The sequence below is a fragment of the Papilio machaon genome, chromosome 16 (assembly GCF_912999745.1).
Source record: "Papilio machaon chromosome 16, ilPapMach1.1, whole genome shotgun sequence".
NCBI classification, from domain to species: domain Eukaryota; kingdom Metazoa; phylum Arthropoda; class Insecta; order Lepidoptera; family Papilionidae; genus Papilio; species Papilio machaon.
In genome coordinates this window covers 2,152,347-2,177,136 of record NC_060001.1, presented here as the reverse complement: position 1 = coordinate 2,177,136, position 24,790 = coordinate 2,152,347, and the positions used below count along the sequence as shown (strand labels likewise).

The 24,790-nt window shown below is 34.1% G+C and overlaps 4 protein-coding genes across 4 annotated transcripts; 1 reads left to right on the top strand and 3 right to left on the bottom strand.

Annotated features, from left to right (window-relative positions):
- Nucleotides 1–1,337: 1,337 nt before the first annotated feature.
- LOC106715754 (probable beta-hexosaminidase fdl) lies at nt 1,338–3,353 on the bottom strand. The gene is made up of 2 exons (XM_014509104.2): nt 3,292–3,353; nt 1,338–3,211 (listed from the first exon to the last, which is right to left on the bottom strand). Exons 1-2 carry the CDS (start codon nt 3,327–3,329, stop codon nt 1,531–1,533), a joined length of 1,719 nt encoding a protein of 572 aa, XP_014364590.2. The 5' UTR covers nt 3,330–3,353; the 3' UTR covers nt 1,338–1,530.
- A 469-nt stretch (nt 3,354–3,822) lies between these two features.
- Nucleotides 3,823–6,926, top strand: LOC106715783 (phosphorylated adapter RNA export protein). Its single transcript, XM_014509137.2, has 6 exons — nt 3,823–4,016; nt 4,248–4,508; nt 4,664–5,018; nt 5,692–5,783; nt 6,143–6,329; nt 6,454–6,926. Exons 1-6 carry the CDS (start codon nt 3,957–3,959, stop codon nt 6,702–6,704), a joined length of 1,206 nt encoding a protein of 401 aa, XP_014364623.2. The 5' UTR covers nt 3,823–3,956; the 3' UTR covers nt 6,705–6,926.
- Nucleotides 6,927–8,717: 1,791 nt separating this feature from the next.
- LOC106715808 lies at nt 8,718–9,534 on the bottom strand. Its single transcript, XM_014509163.2, has 3 exons — nt 9,391–9,534; nt 9,097–9,288; nt 8,718–8,828 (listed from the first exon to the last, which is right to left on the bottom strand). Exons 1-3 carry the CDS (start codon nt 9,493–9,495, stop codon nt 8,811–8,813), a joined length of 315 nt encoding a protein of 104 aa, XP_014364649.2. The 5' UTR covers nt 9,496–9,534; the 3' UTR covers nt 8,718–8,810.
- Nucleotides 9,535–10,323: 789 nt separating this feature from the next.
- LOC106715753 lies at nt 10,324–24,635 on the bottom strand. The gene is made up of 22 exons (XM_045681622.1): nt 24,406–24,635; nt 23,816–23,945; nt 23,542–23,645; nt 22,403–22,577; nt 21,775–21,903; nt 21,318–21,591; nt 20,648–20,796; nt 19,991–20,265; nt 19,246–19,408; nt 18,638–18,769; nt 17,661–17,797; nt 16,677–16,703; nt 16,025–16,189; nt 15,482–15,689; nt 14,863–15,006; nt 14,193–14,539; nt 13,825–14,144; nt 12,914–13,194; nt 11,968–12,143; nt 11,561–11,881; nt 11,115–11,226; nt 10,324–10,629 (listed from the first exon to the last, which is right to left on the bottom strand). Exons 1-22 carry the CDS (start codon nt 24,531–24,533, stop codon nt 10,324–10,326), a joined length of 4,203 nt encoding a protein of 1,400 aa, XP_045537578.1. The 5' UTR covers nt 24,534–24,635.
- Between the last annotated feature and the right edge of the window lie 155 nt (nt 24,636–24,790).

Genomic DNA, 24,790 nt, shown 5'->3' with positions numbered 1-24,790 from the left:
AAATATCGTCTGTGAGAATGTAAAGGTTACATTGGAAATACATTTGAGGAAATTAACGACAAATCACAGCTTAAAACTAGCTAGCATACTTAAAATTAGGTATAATTCCCAAAATACTTGGCGAGTCCCAAATGTGGAAAGAACTTACAGGCCCTTTCCACATTTGGGACTCGCCTTGAACATCTGTACTATATCGCTCTTTCATAAGGTAACGTAATCTCTTATCATTTTTACCTGAATAGACCTGAATTAACACGACTGTACATTAACGTACTGCACGACTGTACTTGCTTTAATATTTCCATCTATTTTCAAATATGCTACGAAGCGCCGGAGACGTGAGTTTTCACTACTGAAACATACGGAAGTATAAAACACATTTGCAACCCTGTCATTTACTTTAAAAAAAGAATGTAGATAGAGAAGAGGGTTTCAATAACATATATGTAGTATAAACAACACATCCATATCAACGAAAATCAATATCTATTAAGAAATTTGCATCTTTAACATTAGTTCATTTATATATTGAATTTTGACTCTTCCGATTAAGTTAAACTCTATTCGAAACGTCGTTTTAAGTCTTCCTTCCAATCGAATTCCACGCATCTGCAACCATGTAAGTAACAACACTACTTTAAGTGTGGTTTCAATAACGCTTTGATACATTTGTTGTAACAAGGAAGTCACATTAGTAATCAAAAATTTTACTTTAAACCTTTTATCTCCTCTCTCTAACAGTTTAGCCCAAGGATGAATTATTAGCACATTGTCCAGTAAAAGAAGTACATTATGTTGTTTACCAATTTCGCTTTGTCTTTTTTTTGACTTCACGGATAGAGTATTACCATGCTAGTTAATAAATATTTCATACAGAGCTCAGTGTATGAGATCATAATAATTATACCTGATCCAATTTACATAAAACATATTTCTTAACCTAGTGAACTTAAACATTCGTTATGAATTAATATGTTTCGGCAGCGGAAAGGTCGTACTGATGGAGTAATTTATTTTGAATTTAAAATAAAATAAAATACTGGAAGATCAATATATATTCAGAAACATCAAAAACAGCAAATGCAGTAGGTACTAACTTGTAGTCGAAGGCAAAATGCCGTTTAGTTTTATTATTTTTATTACATAATTAGGATACACACAGTTATGTACTAAACGAGCATGGTGGCAAACAGCACCAATAATTTAATAAATAATAAATCTATCTACACAGACTTTTATTTCGAATTGTTACTTCAATATAACACAAACAATGTAATAAATAAAATTAAAGAGATGTCAAGCTTATCGCAGCGAAAGACAAATCCATAACTCCTGGGTTATAACTGTCTGATATGTCTCGTAAAAATGCGGGTGTAAATATAGTAAATACCGTGAAAAGTATGAGTAGATCACTCTTATTTCGCTTCAATCAAATGTGTTAGCATATAGTAAAAATAAAATTAATTGAAAACAAAGTTTCAGTCATAAATCAATTAATATCTTCATCTTAAAATACATACTGTGGTTTATTTAAAGGCATGTATATGTGTTATGGCTGCACCACATAGACCAAATAGGCTCGGCCTTAACATTGTACCGTGTGTTGAGCCTTGAGCGGTAGACATCGAGCCGCGCCTGCACCGGCCGCGTGGCGCCCTCAGGCCGGTCAGACCACAGGCGCTCTGCCAACGCGGCGGCGCGGGGCCACACGCGCTGCTCCAGCCCTCCTGAACCCAGCGTCGCCGACCACACCGTCGCCTCGCCACCTTCCAGGAGACCCAGGCTGCTGCTCGCCCACGGCCGGTACTCGTATATCTTCTGCCACGAGTTGTACGGCGCTCCCTCCGAGTCCTCGTGCCACGACCCCATTCCACTGTTCAAATCCCAAACGTCTTCGTTTGATAGAACGGTTCTCAGACCGCGCACAAAATTTTCGTTCCAAGCCACGTTACGAGCCTGTAACCCTATATAGTTCAGGTATTCTCTTAAATCTGTTTTTATTTTTTCGCATAATTGTGAAGACCAAATTAAAGTTAGTTTTGGCAAATTTCCCTTAACTTTTTGTAAACTTTGCAATGTTTTACGAGTGAAATTTACCCAGAGATCCATAGGTTCCGTGTCGTTAAAGTATTTTGTCCAACATCGGTCCGACATCCCGTCTCCACCAATGTGATAAAGATCGTCCACTCCCGTCAGTTGGGTGACTTCTAGAAACAGTCGCTCAAGTATATTGTATATATGATCGTTACGAGGATTGAGCTGACCGCATGGAGGCTCATCACAGTACAGATACCACGGCTCCAAGTTAGAACAATACGCTAATTCTCCAAGACCGAGGTCCGGACCCCAATCCCACGCTTGACCAATTTGTGCGGGGACGTTGATCTCCAATATTACCCTTATCCCTCGGAATCGTGCATATCGCGCTATAGTACGTACATCATCGGGAGTATATATGGTGGTATTGCCATAAGCATTAAACTTGGCCAGCTGCGGTACACTATTAAACATTATCGAAAATGCTTGAGCACCAGTCGCGTGCCAATGAAATGTGTTAAGTTTACAAGTAGCCATAGCGTCAATAGTACGTAAAAGTTCTTCAACGGGAAAATAATTGTGTACAGTGTCGATCATTAAACCGCGATATCGAAAGCGAGGCGCGTCTTGAATGGTAGCCGCTTCCAACATTAATAGAGAGCCAGCATAAGGATCGAGCCATATTAGTTGCGTGAGAGTTTCGAGCGCATGCCTTGCACCACAAAAGGAATTAGCAATGATGTACACTGCCATGGTGCCGACGCTGCCGACCTCTGGTTGCACGGACAGCGCATAGCTTTCGTCAGTGTCGAGTCGCATGCGAGGATCGCCACTTCCGTTGATTCTCACTCGCACAACAACCTTATACCATTCATCGAATCCACGCAACTGTTCTTCGGTGAAACTTAATTCTTGGCGAAAAATGTCAAAAGCGTTTTGTAAATGTTCGAGAACTGGCTGCGATGTAAAGTCTAGCACTTGTAGCTGGAATAGATCAGCCCGCACGGGGACGGCTGTAGTAGACAAACTGACCGACCCAGTAGGTTGTGGCCAAAGTTGAATTGTAGTACATAGCATATTACATGTAATAAGAGACTGAAGTCTTCCAGAAATAGTTGCCTTAATGGGTAAACATTTTCCATTTATACAATCCCAAGTCCATATAGGCTGGTTGCTGTAAAATATGATTTTATGAATATCTTAAGCATTTCCTAATAAAAGTTTTCGTCGAAAACTTGTAAATTGTAAACTTACAAACGACGAGAAGCTTTAATGTGTAAAGCAATTAACATGAAAAGTAAAAACTTTTTTAAATGATGCGCCATGGAATGACACATCACCTGTTTAAATTAAAAAACATCGAATACATTTTAAACTGGATTTTTGTTTTAAATAACGCTACATTATGAAGAAGCACTGGTTAAACATGAATTTTTAAATGTATCTTTCACTGATATTGACAAAGTTGTATATAAGTATTGACAAGCTTTCATTAAGACAGAAATAAGTTATGAAACATAATGTTCTGTTCTGATACCGATCTCCTATTCAAAATACAGTTACATAAGTTATATCATGAGAAATTAAACTTTTTATGAGAGAATTCGCAGTCTGTTGATTGTAACAAACTCTAGTTATACATTCCTACGGCGGCATCAAGTATCTTTTATATACTCTTTGGCATCAAGATTTTTTTAAATTTCATGGCTGTAGGATTTTATTACCTTTGTTGTATGTAAACAAAATTACAACAAAAAAATGTCTACGGTACACGGTACAGGACAGGAGGGGAGGGGTAAAAATGACAGGTGCCTGAAAGTTATCCGTAATATATGGTACTCTAAGGCGGAATAGTTGTAATTTGTAAAATACTTTAATGGTGTGGTATTTTTCGATTCCAATCACATTAAAGAACTATAATGTCGACGACAGAAGGAGATTTGGATATAGAAGTGTCCCATGAACTGGAAGAAGGCGAGGTTAGAGAACAATAGTTTTTATAGTTTCGCCTCAAGATATTACGGTGTTTTGTTTAATGAGACATGTTATTCGTAAAAAATATATACATACCGAAGGAATGTAAATGCTTCGCTAGCTGTTGATTGCCTTAAAACTCTTAAAACTGTGTAGTTGAGCCTGTGAATGAAAAATAAAAGGTTTGACGTTTGGATTTACGTATCACGATACTAGATTATATTTTTTTGTTTTAGTTAGAGGAATCTGACGTTGAAGAAGGCACATATATTCCCCTTGCACGACCAGAGACTTTTAACCCGCCGTCCTTAGTAAATATGCAGATACAGGATGAGTTGAGCGATGAACCTTCTCATGAGGAGTCATCAGGCTCAGAATCTGACGAGGAGCCACGCCGCAGAGCCAAGCGGACCAAGTTACGCTTACGAAGATCACATAAGCAGCAGCAACAGCAAACAAAACTAGATAAATATAATGTTTGGTGCAAAACAGTGCAGGTAAAACAGTGAAAAATGTCATTAAATCATATGTGTCGTTCATTAATGGGTCATTAACCCATATGGGGGTGATCAACCAAGTGGGTAGATCTTACCTTATTAGCCACCTAGCCTCAGTCAACCATTCAGATAAAATATTTTTTTTTGTTTTACAGGAGGATCTCTTAACAGAGGATATGGGAAGTATAGATGTGACAAAAAAAAGTGATTATGGTGTTGAATCTTATGATTATACAATTAAGTATAGGCTAGATGATAATTATGTATCGAAAAAAGTTTTTTCAAATGATCAAATACACAATAGAGACAATACAAGTAATAAAAGGAGGCACATTGATAGGAAAAATGTAAAATTAAGACTTGGCAAAAAAGTAAATTGTAATCAGCCTCGGGAAGACAAACAAAAGCCAAGGTATTTACCTAATTTAACAGTCACTACAGAAGATCCAATAGAGAATATTGCAGAGGAAATTGCAGAAAAATTAGCTGAATCAAAGAAGGAACTAGTTGGTATGTCATTATTTTTAAACAAGCTTGTATAAGCTACCATCTACTCTTGTCCTTTGATATGAAGTATTTACCAGTTTGTCTGTATACTATAAGTTCTCAATCAATCACAAAGATTAATTTTTGTGGGTCTTCTATTTTCACTTGCCTTACTCAGGAGGGTTATGTATTTCATGCATATATATAGTAGAATTCAATGAAAATTAGAAATTACTAGCTTTTACCAGAGACTCCACCCGTGCGGAATAAAAAAAATGCACACAAGATAAAAAAGTTCCTATGTCCGTCTCCTAGTTCTAAGCTACCTCCCCATCAATTTTCAGCTAAATCAGTTCAACCGATCTTGAGTTATAAATAGTGTAACTAACACGACTTTCTTTTATATATATAGATAAGTTTTTATGTATGTAGTTGTATGTTAATTCTATTATGACAGCCTGGTGCTTACATGACTGAATCAATTTTGACAAGTGTCAATCAGTTCACATACTTTTCCTCACTATCATAATGGTCATCATAATCATCAAGTAATCTCAAAGTTTTTTTTTAAATTCCATTTTAATTTCAATAGGAAAGCAATTACTTCCTATCTACATATAAAAGGTTTCACACATTAAGTACTACTAACTTACCTTTTGAGTTTAATTTAGTGTTTAAATTGAGTATTTATTTGCAGTAAGAATTCTTCAAGTGGTTGGTGCCAGTAAAGCAATAGAATTATACAAAGAAACACAAAGAGTGGAAGCTGATGGTGGCATGCTTGTCATGGTTAGTATACAATTATTGATATTTCTATTTTACATATTTATCTAAATCTTTGTATTAAAATATACATTAAATATTATATATAGATACATTCAAGCTTTATTTTTGAACTTTGTAATGAAAATTATTTAATTTCTTATACATTTTTATTTAAATAAAACATACTATTGTGTGATGCATAGTTCTGTGATGTTTTGTAATTATAAAAAAGTTAAAGATCCTCTGATATTCAACTTATTACAGTCACTGATGCTCTTAATATTGTCTGACCTTTGTAGTTAAAGATAGAGAAGGCTTATGCCTGACAGTATGTATCGTAAACTGTTAGCATCAAGCTTAACCAAATCATTTTTATTCTACAGAATGGTACTCGTCGCAGAACATCTGGTGGTATATACTTCTTCCTCCTAAAGCATGATGAAGATATATCACAGGCTATGATCAGTCAGATATTTGTTGAGGACCGGAAGACATCAGCGCGCAAGGTCAAAAAGGCGCTTGCTAAGAATCGTCAGAAAATTATGGAAGAATTAAAACAGAGCTTAACAGGTACGACTTATTTTGGTACATCTAAGTTAATATTGTTAGAGGGAAATAACCAAATTGTAACTTGAAATTTAAAGGTACGAGTGCCCATTTTGAATGGCTGACCAATTTGTTGTTTTTCTTACAGATTCTGAACTACCCTCACTTTTATCCCGGGGTGAGGCGACCGTGCAGACAGAGCACGGCTCCAACCCTCCGCCATCACCGGCGACAGACGCGCGCGAATGCTCGAGCGACACGGACGCACCGCAATCACCCTCGCAACCGCAGGCGAACCTGCCAGACAGGACGGACAGAGACCCCAGACAACTTCACACATATGAAGATGACGACGACTTCTTAGAAGTAATGTGTAATGAAGAGATGGATCTTTTCTGAGTTTATCTGGTGCTGTTATTGCCTCAAAGTGGATTTCTGAAGAATTTTTAATGTTCCACATGCCTTGGTTTTTTATGGTTCGTAAAATTGTAAATGAATGTGGTGTATGCAATTTAGATGTATTGTTACTTTGAATTGTTATTGGGTGCTTGCAAAGATTTGATTAAATATTTCATTATGCATGGATGTTGATATAGTTGGTGCAGGCACCTGGAATGATGGCCTACGCTTGGAAAAGAATCAATGGTGAAGTTTTTATTTTTCGTAATTACAAATGTGAGAGAAAATATTGGATGCAAAATAATGTGTGTTCATAGTTACATGTGGCATAGTCAGTTTATTATGTTTATTGTATATTTCATATTTGGGCTATGGAATATATTTAAAAAGAGCTTTTGTAAACATTACTGACATGTTAAGTGAACAAGCAATATCATTGTTTTCAGCAAAAATGTGGATGCACTGCCAGACTTTTTGTAAAATAGAATATGAGGATAAGTAAAATGGTGAGAAAGATTTAGTACCTCTAATTTATCTAGTAAATTTACTATTCAATATACTACAGAAATAGATGGCTATTACTTCTATTGCTAGGTCCCCTAATGCTGTAACCTAGTCCTAAAATCGCTCCCATAACATGTGTGAATATAAGTGTTTGTTCACAATTTATAATATTATAAATTTGTGGACTTGAGTGTTACATCTAATATTTTAGTAATTAAAAAAAAAGTTGCCAATGTTAACATTTTACTTTGTGATAAAATTGAGTTTTGGGCCATCAGGTGGTTTTGTGGTTTAAACACTGGTTTATTCATTGTTTGAAAAAAAAATATGAGAGGTATTTTTGTTATCTATGTCTGTTCCATTTTGAACTAAACAGCTGTTCATAGTTTCAAGAGTAGTCAGTTGGGTTGATTTTATTGCTTGTATAAATTTTACTTTTGACATCTCCATTATGTAAGAGATTTTTCTTAAATGTTGTTTTAGTTTTGAATACAATTTCCTGTAGAGAATATCATGGGCATAATGATGTTCACATCCGCCTATAAAATTATTTTTATAAATAAAAACCATTGTCTATGGTTCTGAATATTTGGGCTGTAAAATTAGCTGTATTTGTAGACAATAAATATTTTTATTATTTAGGTTTTCCTCTCATGTATACTCCTATCATTAAAATATTGTCTTATTAGTAATTTATTGTGAAAGTGTATAAATTGTATTGTTAAGAGGTCCAGAGTTTTGTATTTTTACATTAAGAAAGATTTACGAATTGTGAGTTTTTCATAGTAATTGTGTGATCAGTGTGCGAAATGTTACTAGACAAACTCTGGAATATTTGTATAATAAACATTAAAAATAATATTTTCACTTTCTTTGATATTCCTATGTTCTAAAAGCTAAAGTGGCAACATAGTGCAGTCTAGTACATAGACTTTTCAATATACATTTTATAAAAATAATACATTGGATAGACCAATTAAATTCTGCCAAATTTTACTTATAAATGGGAAAGGATAGATGTATGGATGTTTGCTTGAAGGTATCTCAAGAATGGCTCAAGGGTTCTTGATGAAATTTGGCACAAATGTGTATAGAACATAGTCTGGAAGAACTCATAGGCTACTTAAGTTATTTTTTAAATTCCGTGAGGACGAAGTCGCGGGTTACAGCTTGTATTTCATATAGTTTAACCAGCTTGATAAATATTCAAGAGAGCCAGCTCTGGGATTGAATTTGTATAACTAGGATGTCGGACAATCACTTAGGTCATGGATAACTTTATAATAATCTTATTATAGTGTCATGTCGTTTACCACTACCATAAACAATAGGTTATTTATTTTTATTAAGCAGTGTAATAACACAGCTTTTAAGGATATAGATGATATGATAAATACTTAAAAAACCAAATTTAAAAACTATTGAGATTTATATTTTTTGTAATAAAGAAAAAAATTGCACTATACAGATATTTTGTGCAAATGCATTATCACAGAAGGTATCGATCTTGTTGATTCAGGGCAAAGTAGACAGCATTCACACATATAGGCAGATACTATGCATCATAATAGATGTTGCAAATGTTAAAATCTTCATAAGCATTTATGGCAAATCCAACATCTGAAATCATATACAATTCCATCACTATCTTTTTACTCTTATGGTTGAATAAACTATAGCTATATTCCAAAATATTATTTTAAAATTCTCGATCAAGCTGTTACCTATTGATTTAATTAACCTTAGTTAACCAAAAAGTAACATAATATGTATTTGCAATTTTTGTAAAGATAAGGTCATACAAATTCTATAATTTGTATGACCTCATCTTTACATCATACTCTCTCTATAGATCATGCAATTTTTATAAAGATAACACCATACTGACTACTTGATTTAAACACTTTTCAATATGTTCAACGTTGATCTCAGTGCAGCCCTCTTTTATAGCCAGTCTTCCCGCTCGATGACAACATTCCATAATCAAACAATTGGCTAATTGTTTAACCAGAGGTAAAACGTCAGGTCCCATTTTAGTTTTGCCCTCAAAGTGAGCTTTTAACAACATTTTTAATATGTCCTAAAATAATAACTTTCAGCATTAATATATTTATTTTATTGTCTTATAAAAACATCTTTGTTGTTATCGTAATTTTAAATAAAGAACTTGGAACAATCTTACATCCTGTAAAGTACTCCTAATCATAATATTATCGTTATCTTCTGAATATTGATCTATGGTGTTTTCCGCGTCCTCGCTTGCGTTGCTCTTCTCGTGAGACATCATAATGTCTTAAACAATTTTTTCTGATATTAAAAAATATTTTTTTCTGACTACCCGCAGCCAAGGTTCAAAATGTGGTCAAATGGAAACTAGATTTAACAGTCGAAACGGAATTATCGGAAAATATTTGAATTAACAATGTCATCTTGACAGCGTGATATTTTGACCAATGAGGGAGTAGCAGCAGCACAGTTAATGTTGCTATTTTCGTAATTTCGAAATTCATAAAATAATACAACGCATGAGATTCGATGTGTCAATTAAAATAGTAAGAAATTACAACGAGAACTTTGCAATACAAATAAATGCAAATCTGTTGCACGAATTGATCGGCTTTCCCGGTGCAATACCACGACCACACGGAAGAAAGGCCTGAAGTGGAAGTTATTCGGCGTTTTGTCTGATGGGTGTACGTTCCGGCGACCTAATTTTAGACCTATTTCTTTCCTCCCATTTTTGATTTTCTTGTTCCGAATCTATTTGTGGTACAATTTTTTTACGAACACTACACACCCAATAATGGTTTTAGCGAGTAAGGGAAAAGTAAGAAAAAAGAGCTGCAGTCATATTCAATGTAGTTCATTTGCGCTTGCTTTCTGTAATGTAATGTGAAATTTAATAACAAAAAAAAAGACTTCAAATTAAGCAACCATAATTTGAAGTAGCTAAGAAGACTGTTTGATTAAACCTTCATAATCATTAAAATTTACGTGCTGTTGTCGTTTAAGAAATTAATTTATTCTGTTTTCCGCAACATGGCGCGTAATCTTTTGGAAATAAAAGTAGCTTTTATTCAAAAATGTTTATTTAAATAAATAAATATAAAAAAACTCAGTTTTCACTTATAACTAACAAATCTAATAAATACATAACACGATCGGTGACATCTTTGACTGACTTATGAGGTAAACTGTCGGTGATGATTTGTAAAACGTCCATTTCTTCAACAATATCCAGGATAGTTTTATTTTTGCGCTCCTCGCGGGTAAAAGACTGTTTCAGTACTTCAAGAATTAATCTGTCTTCGGACCTCTGCCACTCGGGGGCTTCTGATTTCACTGTTTCATCATCAGACATGATCAGTTCAACCTTAATGTCACTCAAATTTAATTTTTTACCATCACTGTTAGAAATATCCTGCAAAAGTATAACAAAGTATAAAAAAATACGCATATTCAGTGGGAAATATTTTTTTTTTGTTTAATTAATATATATCATCATCATATATATTAATATATGCAAAAAAGTTATTTTTTACATAGTCTACTAATGTGTGTTGCAACTTATACATACATATCGATATATTTCTTATCTTAGTAATCTCAGTAATATTATAGATACGAAAGTTTAGATGGATGGATGGATGTTTGTTTCAAGGTATCTATGGAACGGCTCAAGGGATCTTGATAACATTTGGCACAGATACAGAACATATTCTGGAAGAACACATAGGCTATTTATAACGTTTTTTTAATTCCGGTCAGATGAAGACGCTGGCGACAACTAGTAATATAAATTCAAAAACTTTTTTGAGTTTTTGAGTTAAAATATAATAATCAAAATTAATTGATTAATAGATAATGAAAGTCGAATTTATAAATTAGTTTATAAACTACACTTACCTCTTCCGTATATTCCTCAATTGGAATGTACTTTTCTTCATTCATTTCAAATTCTAACTGTTCCTTTTCTATTCCTTTAGTATTTAGATCTTTATCATTTGTATGATCTGGGCTGCAGATTTATGAAATACAAAGAAATCTTTAGAACATATCTATATATATAAAAGAAAGTCGTGTTAGTTACACTATTTATAACTCAAGATCGGTCGAACTGACTTAGCTGAAAGTTGATGGGGAGGTAGTTTAGAACTAGGAAACGGACATGGAACTTTTTTATTTTGTGTGAATTTTTTATTCCGCGCGGACGGACTCGTGGGTAAAAGCTAGTTTATAATACAAAAAAATATAAGCAAGTAGACAACAGACGTAAAAATTATACTCCAAGAAATTATCTTTAAATAAGATTTTGTTTTTTAATATAAATCTTGCAACGCTTAAATACAAACCTTGAATGATGATCCTCACAGTCCATATTTTCCGGTTCTTCGCATATGGTCAATCTGACCTCTTGTTCAGAATCGCGTCGTTGAGCATTAATCTGTTCATCTGGGTCACTAAATGGCTCATTATCCTTAACTTTGCTCATACTACGAGTGGTAACTGTTGAAATTTGTTCAGATACTGGATTTACAGATTTGACTGGTTCACGTTCAACGCAATCGGTTACAGTTTCAACTAATTCAGGTTCAATGTTAGTGTTTATAGTTTTTTCTAGTTCACATTCCGGTCGGATAGTTACACTTTTAACTGGTTGTGGTTCATTTTTGCTGTAGAAATAAAAAAAAAACGTTAATTGTTGTAAAAATAAGTACACTTATTACAATAGTAAAATGGCGAAGTAAGACGTGATTACCTGTCACACCTCTTATGAGGAAAGAGATTGAAGGTGTGTGCAGCGAGTTGTGCATGTCCGTCCATGTGAGTCAGTAAGTCAGTACAGATGTCACACGCAGATGCCTTGTTATCCGTGAAGGACATTATCAGACGAGACAGTAGCGCATGTCTCTTCTTTTTGTCTGTTACTTCTTCCTAATATAAAGAGGTCGCACTCATTAATTAATTTATTTATTTATAATAGTTAACCTTGGAAATACAACTACGCCCCACAAAATTATTTAAAATAATTTGACAGTCGGATCAAAAATTATTTTTAAATTTAAATTAATATAAAATTAAAGTAAATAAGTTTAGTTAATTTATATTAAAACAAATTTAAGAAAAGTATAAATTAAATGAGTAATGAGAAAAGAAATATTATGGTAATGAATGTAATAAATAATTTTTGAGCTCTTTAAATTTCCCTTTGATACTTTCATCCGTAATGACTACAGGTAAACTATTAAATATAAACGGTACACGTTTTTTAAAAATACTAAAGGAGTTGTGGCAAAAAATTGAATAAAGGCTTGTAAACCATATGAAATATACATAGAGCTTTGGTGGCTTAGGGATTGAGCATTTAACTTGTAATCTGCAAGTCCTGAGTTCGAATCCCGCCATGTACCAATGTGTTTTTCGATTTACATATGTACATTTATCCTATGTTCTTACGATGAAGGAAAACATCGTGATGCTGCAACTTATCTGAGAAGAAATTCAATGATATGTGTGAAGTCAACCCGCACTGGGCACACTCCGAGTCCCTCAGTGGGAACATATTATAGATGATAAAACCATATGAAAGCTTATCACTCAAAAATTCGTTGATTACTTCATAAATTTATAGTGCAAGGGACTTAAATGCTTATTAAATGTAAAACTTATATTTTTAAGGACAAATAATATAGAATATAGTTTACCGATATCCGTTTAACTAGATCCGGGGCACAGGCTTGTGTGAAATAATCTTTAAATCTATTTATTTTGTCTGCCTGCTCCGGTGTTAGACATCTGAGGAATTCTTTAAATATATCAACTAGTTCCACATCGAAGATCTTCTCTAAAGATTTTGCTAATTTAACAGGATCGCCTGTTTCTACATCGAATTGTGATAAATTTATATAAGCGTTCTTCTTAGTAAATGGATTCCTTGTTAATGACAATCTGATCAACATTTTCATTTGTAATGATGTCGCAAATGCTAAAAAAAAAAATAAAAAAAATTATACTTGTGTCTGTATTAAGTGAAAAATAGGCTTGTTTGATAACGTTAATATCTGGAATTATATATAGTAATTGTTTAATTCTTTCTCATTTGGATAGTTTAATATCTACAGTCAAAATCTGTTATAACGACATCGAAGGGACTACTCATATTGAGTCGTAAAAACCGATAGTTGTAACAACCGGTGACAGGTATTAATAGGAAAGATATGTAATAACATTCAGCCAGGACCTTTGATTTTGGTCAATTTAACCGGTATGTTGTTCTAAACGATGTCGCTATAAACGGTTTTGACTGTATATATATAAAAGAAAGTGGTGTTAGTTACACTATTTATAACTCAAGAACGGCTGAATCGATTTGACTGAAAATTGGTAGGGAGGTAGCTTAGAACCAGGAAACGGACATAGGATAATTTTTACCCCGTTTTCTATTTTTTTATTCCGCGCGGACGGAGTCGCGGGTAAAGGCTAGTTATTAATAAAGGTTATAGCCCATTTAACATCACACTAATAGCCTTAGGTTTTGAGTAAAAAGAAAAAATACACGATTAAAAATAAGTTAAATTTGCCTCGGCAGTAAAATTTGATAATTTTTTTTCCTCACCTAAATCATTAGGATCTGAAATATCTTCTATTTCAAAAATACTGTCATCTTTTAAATTTGTATGAAAACCATTTTTATCCTTGCATTGTGATAACTTTTGTGCCATATCTTTGTGTACGTACATTGAACGATGTTTGAAAAATCTTAACAACATTCTTAGTTTATTAGTTATTTTTGGTCGTTGTAAACTTTTGCATGGACATTTTACTAAATTATATCGTTTTGGTTTTATATATTCTGTGATTAAAGTCTGTCTTTGTTTACATATTTTTCTTAATAAAACACAACAATTACAATGTCCTTTTTGTGATATATTTTGTCTATTTTTTTCATTTTTTTCATCGATTTGATTTCTTTTATTTGTATTATGTTCATTTTCTTGGCATTTTACTTCATTTGTGGTTGGTTTGTCAATTAAATTGTTATTTGTTAATATTTCTGATGCACTGCAAATCGGTTGCGAGACAGAATTAACTGTTATAGTCCCATTGTTTATATTTTGTATATCAGATGTATTAGCTTTTTCTATATAAATTATTTGAGTGTCACTTTGTTCAGAAGTCTCTGGAGTTATGTATGTGATAGGTTTTTTTTTCGTTTTTATAACATCATTTGGTAAAGGTTTCTTTAATTCTGGTGTTATTTGTTTTCCCAATGTGATATCAACACCTTTCGGTTGTAATACGCTTGCTTTGTCACGACCGTACAGATGATCCTGAAAAAAAAAAGTTTTTTTAAAATTAATTGACTTGATTTTTTAATTTAACTTCAGCTATCTTAATTTATTTATTTTTATGTATATTAATAGATATCATTTTTATTTAAAAACTAGTTTTCTAACTTCGTCTGCTCGCAATTAAAACTTTTCTAACTAGCTTATGTGTTCTTGGAGACTATGTTCTACATCTATGGCAAATTTTATTTAGATCCGTTGAGCCTTTCTGAAAATCCTTCTAACAAACATCCATCCAAACATTCACATTCATAATATTAGTAAGAATTAAGATTAAAGCTATTCAATAATCAATAAGTTCTTACTCTAAATCGTTTGCTTGTCTTAGCGAGGTGCCTCAGCCATATCCGAGGCATCTCGTACTCTGGCTGCTCGTACAGAGTTATCCTGGGGTTGTACGGCAACAACTTGTGCTGCACAGGTTCCACCTTGCGGGACTCGAAGAATTTCTAACAAATAGAACCATCAGGTGATCAATTAATTAACAAGTGCTGCAATTACTTAGAGAAATTTGTTCAGAGAATACACACAGAGAAGTTTGGTCTTATTGTGCATGCCATGATGAGATAAGGTTATTTATTGTTCAACTAGCTGTCGCATGCGACTCCGTCCGCGCAGATAAAAATACCTTAGTAGCCTATGAGTTCTTCTAGACTATGTTTTACGTCTATGTCAAATTTTAGCAAGATCTGTTGATCCGTTCTGGAGATACCTTCAAACAAACATCCATCCATCCATCTATCCAAATTTTTGCATTTATAATATTAGTAAGAAGTAAAATTACGTGATTTTTGACGTATGTGATAACTATGGAGAAATCATGCTATCTATTTCATATGCATAGACTTTACCGCTTTTTAAACGATCATGCATCTCTCTTACGTACATAAACACACAGAAGGTACATAATGGTTTATCTCTTACACATATAGGGTTCTCCTTGTCATTGCGGCGCACGTAGCGCACGTGTTGCAGCAAGGTGTGTGGAGCGAGCCACGTCAGCATATATCGACACAGCAGCCGCACGGCCGCCTTCAGACCCGCGCGACCCCCGCCCGTGTTCCTCAACGGGTATAGCTCCGGGTTCTCCTCCACATACGACCAGAACTCGTCCAGACCCAGAGCTATCAATCTAGTAATGTACCACGTACTTTTAATCTAACCTTCAACTGCCGAAATAGTACAAGAACTTAAGCACTCCTCTCGTTCTTCTTGTAAATAGCTGGTATAACAATACAGTCAAGGACGTTTATTTCCTACCCATCATCGAAATCGGTAGTGTCATTTGACGCCTTCAAACAACAATAACAAATTGTAACAATTATTACTAATCTTAGTTTGATGTTCATAATGCAATTAAATCGAAGTCTTGTTATAGTAACTTATTAGCAAAAATTATAACTTTTACGATGACAGACAAAAATAATAAATATAGTAAGGACAGGAGACATAGAAAGAATAACAGACCTATCCTCCGGCGGCAGGAACTTGAATCTCTTGAGTGAGTCAGGTCGGTACATCATGGGGGGCAGCAGGTGGGGGTAGAGGAACACGCAGCTGTTGGCCACCACGTCCTTCAGCGTGTCATGGAAGTCGCCGATGTGCAGCGAACACGACGCGCTACGGTTGCGACTGACAAAAAAACCTTACATATAAATACGTTTTTTTTTTTGACTGAGTAGTCACCGTTTGCCTTGAAGAGGCATTTACAGTTTCACCGGGCGCAGATGGCGCTTAGCCTAAATCTCGTCTAAGAGTAACTAGACTCGAGGGCTCCCTTAGGAGCCTCGGCTCAGGCTGTTACTTCATTATTATTACCAGATTGGGATATTACCGGATTGGGATACAGATATGACTCTTCTTGATACTTTTACAGATGTGTCAATAAGTCGCCAGGACTCCCTGAATATACATTAGACATATAAAAATAACCAGAAGTAAGCTCAATATTTTTAACACCTGTTTTACAATATTGCCATTTCTCTTCTTCTCTATGAAAAAAAAAACAGAGATAGTTTTACGACATTTGAAATTTACAGTCAAATGCAGGATTAAACAACAATACACTCGTCAAAAAACATAATTCAATTTAATATTAAAAAATATATTTTTAACTCACCTTCTTTGAACTTCTTTTTTGATATGTCTGAAACAAAAAAATATTGTCATTTTATGCTATAAAAGTAAATAATGTGCTCCATGATAAGTGAAGCATAGAGCGTCGGTGGCTCAGGGGTCAAGACTTGCAATCTACAGATCCTGAGTTCGAATCCCGCCATGTACCAATTGGTTTTTCGATTTTCGATTTACATATGTACATTTATCCTATGTTCTTACGGTGAAGGAAAACATCTTGATACAACCTGCACATATCTGAGAAGAAATTCAATAGCCGCGTACCCACCTAGCGCACAGGCTCACGCGGCAGCCTCGTGAGCCAATGCCTCGGCTGGTGTGGACGTGCCTCGGGCGCGCGTTTCCTCGACCGAGCACGGCTCGGCCCCGATCCATCTGTTGTCGGTAAACTTGACGCGCTCAAAGGTACCTCAGTGAGCGCTGTGCGTTAGGTGGGGACGGTTATGTTTTGGCTCGCGCGCGAAGCTACTTCAAGTTTTGTCTCTTGCCGTGTTTGTCTTCTGTAATTTTGATATCATGGGCAGTCAGGAGGAGTCCAGTAGGTTTTTTTGATACGTGACTGTTTTCGTTTCTTTAAACAATAAGCAGCTAGGAAAATAGCTGTAGCTGAAAATACACGACTGTCCATTACGAATACTCGCGGACTTATGATGGCTCAGCCTGCCTCGCGAGGCGGCCACGGCCACGCGGAACAAAACTACTGAGGCTGCCGCAGGAGCCATCGCTCGCGATCCGGACACCGAGGCTGCCGCGTGAGCCTGTGCGCTAGGTGGGTACGCGGCTAATGATATGTGTGAAGTCAACCCGCACCGGGTTGTGGTTGACTATGGCCTAGTCACCCCTAAGTCAGGGAAGGCTCCGAGCCCCTTGGTGGAGACGAAGAACCAGCTGTATACCCAGCTGATGATGATAAGTGAAATTGGTTTACAAAGTTTAGAATTATTTGTAACAGACTATATTGACTCACTCGACCATGGCTGTGTTTTCAGGTGTGACTTCAGAAACGGTGTTCTCCCAAGTGGTGACCAGGTCCAAGGCGGGCTTCAAGTTGCACACGTTCACTACAGACTTGGGGTTGGCAGAAGCCACATTGTTTAACGTTTCCTATAAAATAATATATAATTCTATACATAACATTATGATTATAATCAATTCAGTTTCAATTTCTGAACAGAAAAACTAATTAAGTTTCAATTTCTGAACAGAAAAAACTAACTAAGTTTCAATTTCTGAACAGAAAAAAACTAATTAAGTTTCAATTTCTGAAAAGAAAAAAACTAATTAAGTTTCAATTTCTGAACAGAAAAAAACTAATTAAGTTTCAATTTCTGAACAGAAAAAAAAATTAAGTTTCAATTTCTGAACAGAAAATTCAATTAATAAAAGTGAAATTTGGAAAAGTTGTGATATTTTTCTTCTTTTTTTTTTAATAAAGGACAAGGTATTAACATATTTTTGTACAGTTTTAAATAGCACTGTAAAATAAAATAATAAAACACAGAATCAAGATGCATATATCAAGATGGCTACATTAATATCTTTATCTACTGATCCACAAGAATTTATTGCATTATAAATACAAAGAAAATAACATGATTTACTTTCTAATACTACAACTAAATAGTTTTTAATGTAAGAGCACTCGATATGAATTGTGACTGAACGTGAACTGGTTTGAATGAATAGTGATGTGTAATCTATATATATAAAAGAAAGTTGTGTTAGTTACACTTTATAACTCAAGAACGGCTGAATCGATTTGACTGAAAATTGGTGGGCAGGTAGCTTAGAACCAGGAAACAGACATAGGATAATTTTTACTCCGTTTTTTAATTTTTATTCCGCGCGGACGGAGTTGCGGGAAAAAGCTAGTATAAAATATAATAAATTGCTGAATGATGGAAAAACATATATTGTGTCTTTACACTGTACATATATACTTACCAAATATTCTTTATATTTAGGTGCATATGACCAGTAAGTGGGATGTGTGAAGAGCTGCAGAAAGTTAGATGCCGCCAACTGAATGTGTTGTCGTATCTGTTGTTCGAGTATTAATATCTGTTCAGGTAATACCTGCAAATAAAAAAAAACACGATGGTGTACATAACAAGGAAAACAGCTCCCAGTTTAAAAGATGGACAAATAAATTAAAAATAAGATTAATACAAAATCTATCTCATTATCTGCCTGTCCAAGGACAAATTCTATTCACAAAGGATGGAGAAATACAAAAGCTTTCTATTGGTTGATTTTCTAAATATAGGTTTAGTAGTTTTTAAGTTTATTGAAAACAGTGAAGTTTCATTTTGCTATTAATAATGAATGTGGATGGCTATAAAGGTAGAGGAAGACCAAAGAAAGGATGGATTGTGTGAAAGAGTGTAAATTTAGATATGACGGCTGATAAAAATGTATGGAGGAGTAGTACATACTGTGCCGACCCTCCATAGGGAGAAGATTGCAGATGATGATTAGTAAATAGTCGAGAAATATGTGTGCGTGTGTGTATGTATGTATGTAAATGTTGTATTATAAGGATTGTAACTGACGGATGGTTCAGCGGAGAGTTGCACGATGACAAAAGGTTGGTCGGTGTGCTCAGCCTGCAGCACCTGCGGCGGCTGCGGCGGCGGGGACTGCGCCCGACAGGACTCCGCATCCTCACCAGCTGCTCCACCTGCAGCCTCTTCCACCACTAACACCACATTTGGCCTATACAAAGAGACTTTAAGACTAAAGAAACCAAAAAAAATAAAAAATAAATATGATTTTACTTTTTGAATACTTTAGTATTTCCGTAGTAGAAATTATCTCTACTATCTTTTACAAACCTCACTGACATAAACATTACATTACTTTAGAAACCTATTAAATATTAAAAAAAACACCTTTCATATCTTTATCTATATATATATAAAAGAAAGTTGTGTTAGTTACACCATTTATAACTCAAGAACGGCTGAATCGATTTGACTGAAAATTGGTGGGCAGGTAGCTTAGAACCAGGAAACGGACATAGGATAATTTTTACCCCGTTTTCTATTTTTTATTTCGCGCGGACGGAGTCGCGGGTAAAAGCTAGTATGTATATAAAAGAAAGTCGTGTTAGTTACACTATTTATAACTCAAGAACAGCTGAATTGATTTGACTGAAAATTGGTGGACAGGTAGCTTAGAACCAGGAAACGGACATAGGATAATTTTTACCCCGTGTTCTATTTTTTATTCCGCGTGGACGGAGTCGCGGGTAAAAGCTAGTATTAAAATAAATAAGTGAAAAATAAAAAATCTTACGCAGGAATGATTGTAGCTAATGATATTTGTTCTCCAATAATTGTTACTGGCATTGTATTCCATGCAGTTTGACCATCGTTAACCGTCGTAACCATGGTTACTTGATCTTCTATCTCTTTCTTACTCTCTTTTTCTTTACCGTCATGTCTTTCTCTTTCTATATCTTCCGGTTCATTTTTACCAATAGAGAAACATGTATTATTTGTGTTTATTGCAGTGTTTGGTGCACTCTCTTCATCAGATTTAGCTTCTTGCTTACCCTCCCAAACACCATTCTAAAAAATTGTTTATTTTTGACAAGACCTTAAATGTATTATTTTAATATTTTTTTTCTTTAATTGATTTTCAAGTGCACTATATTATCTTACTAATATTATAAATGCGAATGTTTAGATGGATGTTTGAAGGTATCTCCAAAACGGCTGAACGGATCTTCATAAAACTTGGCATAAGATGTAGAATATAGTCTGGAAGAACACATAGGCTACTTATTAAGTTCTTTAATGTCGCGCGGACGGAGTCGCGGGCGACAGCTAGTGTAAGATAAATAAATAAAGTAGAAACTAAACTGATTAATCCATTATTTAATAATTAGTGTTTTATTTCACTAAAGGTTTTTCCCCTAACGCCTACAAGAATTATATGTGTTATTCATACCTCTGAAGCATTTTTTCCTGTTACTTTACTTGCAAGTTCTTCAGTGGACGGCTCCGGCATGATGTTGAACAGTTCTGTCATCAGATCGTTGAGCTCCTTCTTTGATATTTTAATTATGCTGTTATCTAACACTTCCTCTTCATCATCATCTGTAATATGTTGTACAGTTGAGGACATTTATTCCCTACCCATTTTAGTGGCATGTCATTTGTCATTAACAATATAATGAGGTTGAAAACTTATCATAGCAACACATATATAATTCCATTATAGCTCTTATGGTGACATTTTGCTGTCCATTTTCCACTTGATCCAGCAAAGTAAATTAATTTCTTTGACAGTACAGTACAGGGAATTTTTTAGATCAGTTATTCTCTGAGTTAAATTATTAAAAAATATAAATATATTAAATATTTATATCTTTATAATCACTTTATAATATTAGTATAAATGTGTGAGAAAAGTATGACATATCTACATTAAGGTAATGTATAGAGGTAATGATATATCTTGGGGGCTCAGAATATCGTACAAGTCTCCGAACACAATATTAACAACAACGCAAGCAACAGATGACCTCTAGCCGCTAAGATATTTGAAATTACATATACAATTTCATAACAATATATATATATTTAAGTCTGTTATTGATTAAATTCACTAGACTTACGTATATCAGGATCAGCTGCAACATTATACTCAGGATCCGCATCATCATCATCTTCATTCTTGACCAATGCGGAGGCAGGGTTGAGGCACTCCTCTAAGAACTCATTCCATACAGGATCGTCAACATCCACTGTTGGTACATCATCAGGTGGGATAAACGAACTCTCTATATGCTCTATTGGTGTTGCTGATAAACTTAACTTAGATCGAGTTCTGAGTGCGATTGTTGCTTCTTCTTCTAAGTTTAATTTGCGACGTGTAGGTGTTACTTTGTTCTGTAGATTAAAAATAATGTTTTTACGTAAACATTGCATTTATGTCATTTATTAATTAAGTGAACAGATTTTTTATTTATTTAACTTCCTTCAATATAGCTGAGTAAATAAATAAGTTAAGTTTATAGTTAAATGCTGAAACTATGAATATGATCTTATTTTTAAGTGTTTATTATTACTTACTTGTGGTACTTTGAATGGGCCATCTTTAACAACTTTTGGAGACACCAAGCTTTGTGATTTCGGGGTGGCAGGTGTTCTTGGCAGAGAGTCTACATCGCTACTAGATTCCATTGTATGATCATCATCACTCTACCAAATAAATAGTAAATTTATGCACAAGGAACAATTATATTTATCAGCAAGAAGGTAAACAATATATTCAATAACTTAAAAATATCTAATATATAAAATTCTCGTGTCACAGTTTTCGTTCCCGTACTCCTCCGAGACGGCTTGACCGATTCTCATGAAATTTTGTGAGCATATTCAGTAGGTCTGAGAATCGGCCAACATCTATTTTTCATAACCCCCCCCCCATTTTTTAACTGCGCGCGGAACGGAGTTGCAGGCGACAGCTAGTATATATATATATGTATAACAAAATTAGAAAGGAAAAAATCAGAATTGCATGACTTTGAGTAAGTTTTCAATATTGAAAATCTTTTAACAATAAAAAAAATATTTTGATCATATATATTAGAAATAGCGTCTCATCTACTAAGGAAGAGTTAGAACCCAATAACCACTCATACACCAGATATTTAGTTAGTTCCTATATTATTTGATTGTAAAACTATAATTATCATACCTGAACATCATCATGAGTGGGTTGGTACTCATCATCATCTTCATCCTCCGGTAACTCCTGGGCTATGAGAGCTTTGACTTCAGGCCTTGTTTTCACTGGAATATGTTTAATTGGTGTCAATTCTAAATTCTCTAAATTCCATCCAGTTGATTTTGGTAAATCTTTCATTAGTTCTCTATAAGAAAAATATTTAGCTTTAAAAAAATAATTCAAAGGCAAAATTAATTTATGAATATGTACTAAAAGCTGTCGTCCACTACTCCGTTCGCTTGGCAAAAAAAAGCTTTACATCTCAACCAAATTTCATCAAGATCTGTTCGCCTCTTCCGAAGATACCTTTAAACAAACATCTTTTCATCCATACAAACATTCGCATAATAAGATATGACTATGAACATTGGTATCTATATTATTTACTTAACTTTATAATAAACTAGCTTTTACCCGCGACTCCGTCCGCGCGGAATAAAAATGCACACAAGATAAAAAAGTTCCTATGTCCGTCTCCTAGTTCTAAGCTACCACCCCATCAATTTTAAGCTAAATTGGTTCGACCAATCTTGAGTTATAAATAGTGTAACTATCACGACTTTCTTCTATATATATAGATAATATGGTTGGCATAGCAGAAACATTTATGACAATCACCTTCATATTGTTAACAAACAACATTTGTAATAATAATAAACTCAAATTTTACTAGTCTTCTAGATATTTTAAAAATTAAACATAAAAATTTGACCCATCTGCAAGCACTACCTTTCAATTAAAATATTTTTTTATCAAATCGGAGCACCAGGGACTAAGCTTCCTGGTAACACACATAAAAAAAATACAGTCTCTTTCCTTTTGAAGTCGGCTAAAAATTGGTAACAGCACTCTATCAGGTATAAAGTACCCCAAAAAATTCATACTAATTTTGACATAATCAAAAATGAGGATACAAAGGCGATTGTCACAAATATTCATGCTAGGCTCATAGTACAGTTACAAAGATGTATATTTTTTATGAATGTTTTTAAAAACTAACAGTTAAATATTGATTTAATAACCATCTCAGTATTTAATACCTTCAATATTTATATGTTAATTATATCTATAAATTTGAAATAACGGAATTGTTTGTTGTTATTACTTACTTGACTTTAGCTCTAGTTAATTTAGGTCTGATTTTCTCTTCCAAAATTTCTTCTTCTTCCCTTAACTTTACGAGAGCCAATACATGGTCATTTGTGACCACTTTCTGTAAATTTCAATAAAATATACAATTGTAATATGATATACTATTTTTATATTTAAAATGTTCAGAGCCACCAACTTGTCTGGTGATCACTTTCATATAAAAAAATCGAGTAGCATAGAACATATTAAAGACAGTAAAACAAACATTTTAAAAACGTTAATTTCTCATACCTTAAGTATTTTTTTAACGCTAACATCATCCAGGTTATTTTTGATAGCCGAGGCATGGACATTCTTTTCCATTTGGAATGAATTCTCTGCTAGTACACTATCATCACCTTCAGAACTGCTTGAGTCCAAGCTGAAATATTAGATACATTGAAAAAAAATCGAAAATCTTGTTAAAATTACACACTTATTTTCCAGGCATAATGGAATATGTAAACCAGGGATCCCCAAACTATTTTAGCCCAGTGAACCCTTTTCGAAAATGAACTGTTACCTCAGACCCCCATGGCCAAATTACTTACTTTTAAGATCACTTTCATTTTCATTCTGACTTAGGTCAATAGAAGAAGACAGAGAATTAGGAATGCTTAAAATGGAATGCTTTTATCGACCTCTTTGGGAACCCCTGATATAACAATATAAAGTCATTTAATTATGTTTCTGCTCAAAAACATCTATTTTTGGTACACAAACCAAATATGTCTAGCTATACCTCAGTTGAATAAAACAATGCTTTTTGCTATTTTCGATTTTAACTCAAATTATTTTGCAATTACCCCACTTATTTACTAAAAACCGTTAGTATAACCTACCGTTTTCTTTTCCGAAGCCTTGTCCTTACATTCGACTTAGTGTTATTTTCCGATATTGATGTTTTCGGAGATTTATCCGACTCAGAGGAGTTATCTGAGCTATGAATATTATTTTCTGCTTCACTCATATTTCTAAAGATGCTAGCTTTAAATTGTTCTTTTAAAAACTTAGAATCTTGTTCACATAGTAAATAATGAGAATTTAACACAGTTATTTAATTTTAGCTACACATAATTTACAAATCAATAATCATAAAAACGAAATGTGATGAAAATATTTTATTTGTCTCAAAAGTTGCACAAATTGTTCAATAGACTACGACAATAACTCCTAGGATTTGCATCTTTTAATTGTAGTAAAAAGTTGTAGGGTAAATCTTCTGAT

Excerpts from the sequence above, each read along its gene's own strand:
- LOC106715808 (XM_014509163.2), bottom strand. The coding sequence starts at position 9,495 with ATGATGTCTCACGAGAAGAGCAACGCAAGCGAGGACGCGGAAAACACC. Across the intron at positions 9,289-9,390 it reads TTAGGAGTACTTTACAGGAT|GACATATTAAAAATGTTGTT; the intron begins GTAAGATTGTTC and ends TTATTATTTTAG.
- LOC106715783 (XM_014509137.2), top strand. The coding sequence starts at position 3,957 with ATGTCGACGACAGAAGGAGATTTGGATATAGAAGTGTCCCATGAACTG. Across the intron at positions 5,019-5,691 it reads ATCAAAGAAGGAACTAGTTG|TAAGAATTCTTCAAGTGGTT; the intron begins GTATGTCATTAT and ends ATTTATTTGCAG. Across the intron at positions 5,784-6,142 it reads ATGGTGGCATGCTTGTCATG|AATGGTACTCGTCGCAGAAC; the intron begins GTTAGTATACAA and ends TTTATTCTACAG.
- LOC106715754 (XM_014509104.2), bottom strand. The coding sequence starts at position 3,329 with ATGTTAATTGCTTTACACATTAAAGCTTCTCGTCGTTT. Across the intron at positions 3,212-3,291 it reads ATTAAAGCTTCTCGTCGTTT|CAACCAGCCTATATGGACTT; the intron begins GTAAGTTTACAA and ends CATATTTTACAG.
- LOC106715753 (XM_045681622.1), bottom strand. The coding sequence starts at position 24,533 with ATGAGTGAAGCAGAAAATAATATTCATAGCTCAGATAACTCCTCTGAG. Across the intron at positions 14,540-14,862 it reads AGACAAGCAAACGATTTAGA|GATCATCTGTACGGTCGTGA; the intron begins GTAAGAACTTAT and ends TTTTTTTTTCAG. Across the intron at positions 11,882-11,967 it reads CCTCATAAGAGGTGTGACAG|CAAAAATGAACCACAACCAG; the intron begins GTAATCACGTCT and ends TTATTTCTACAG.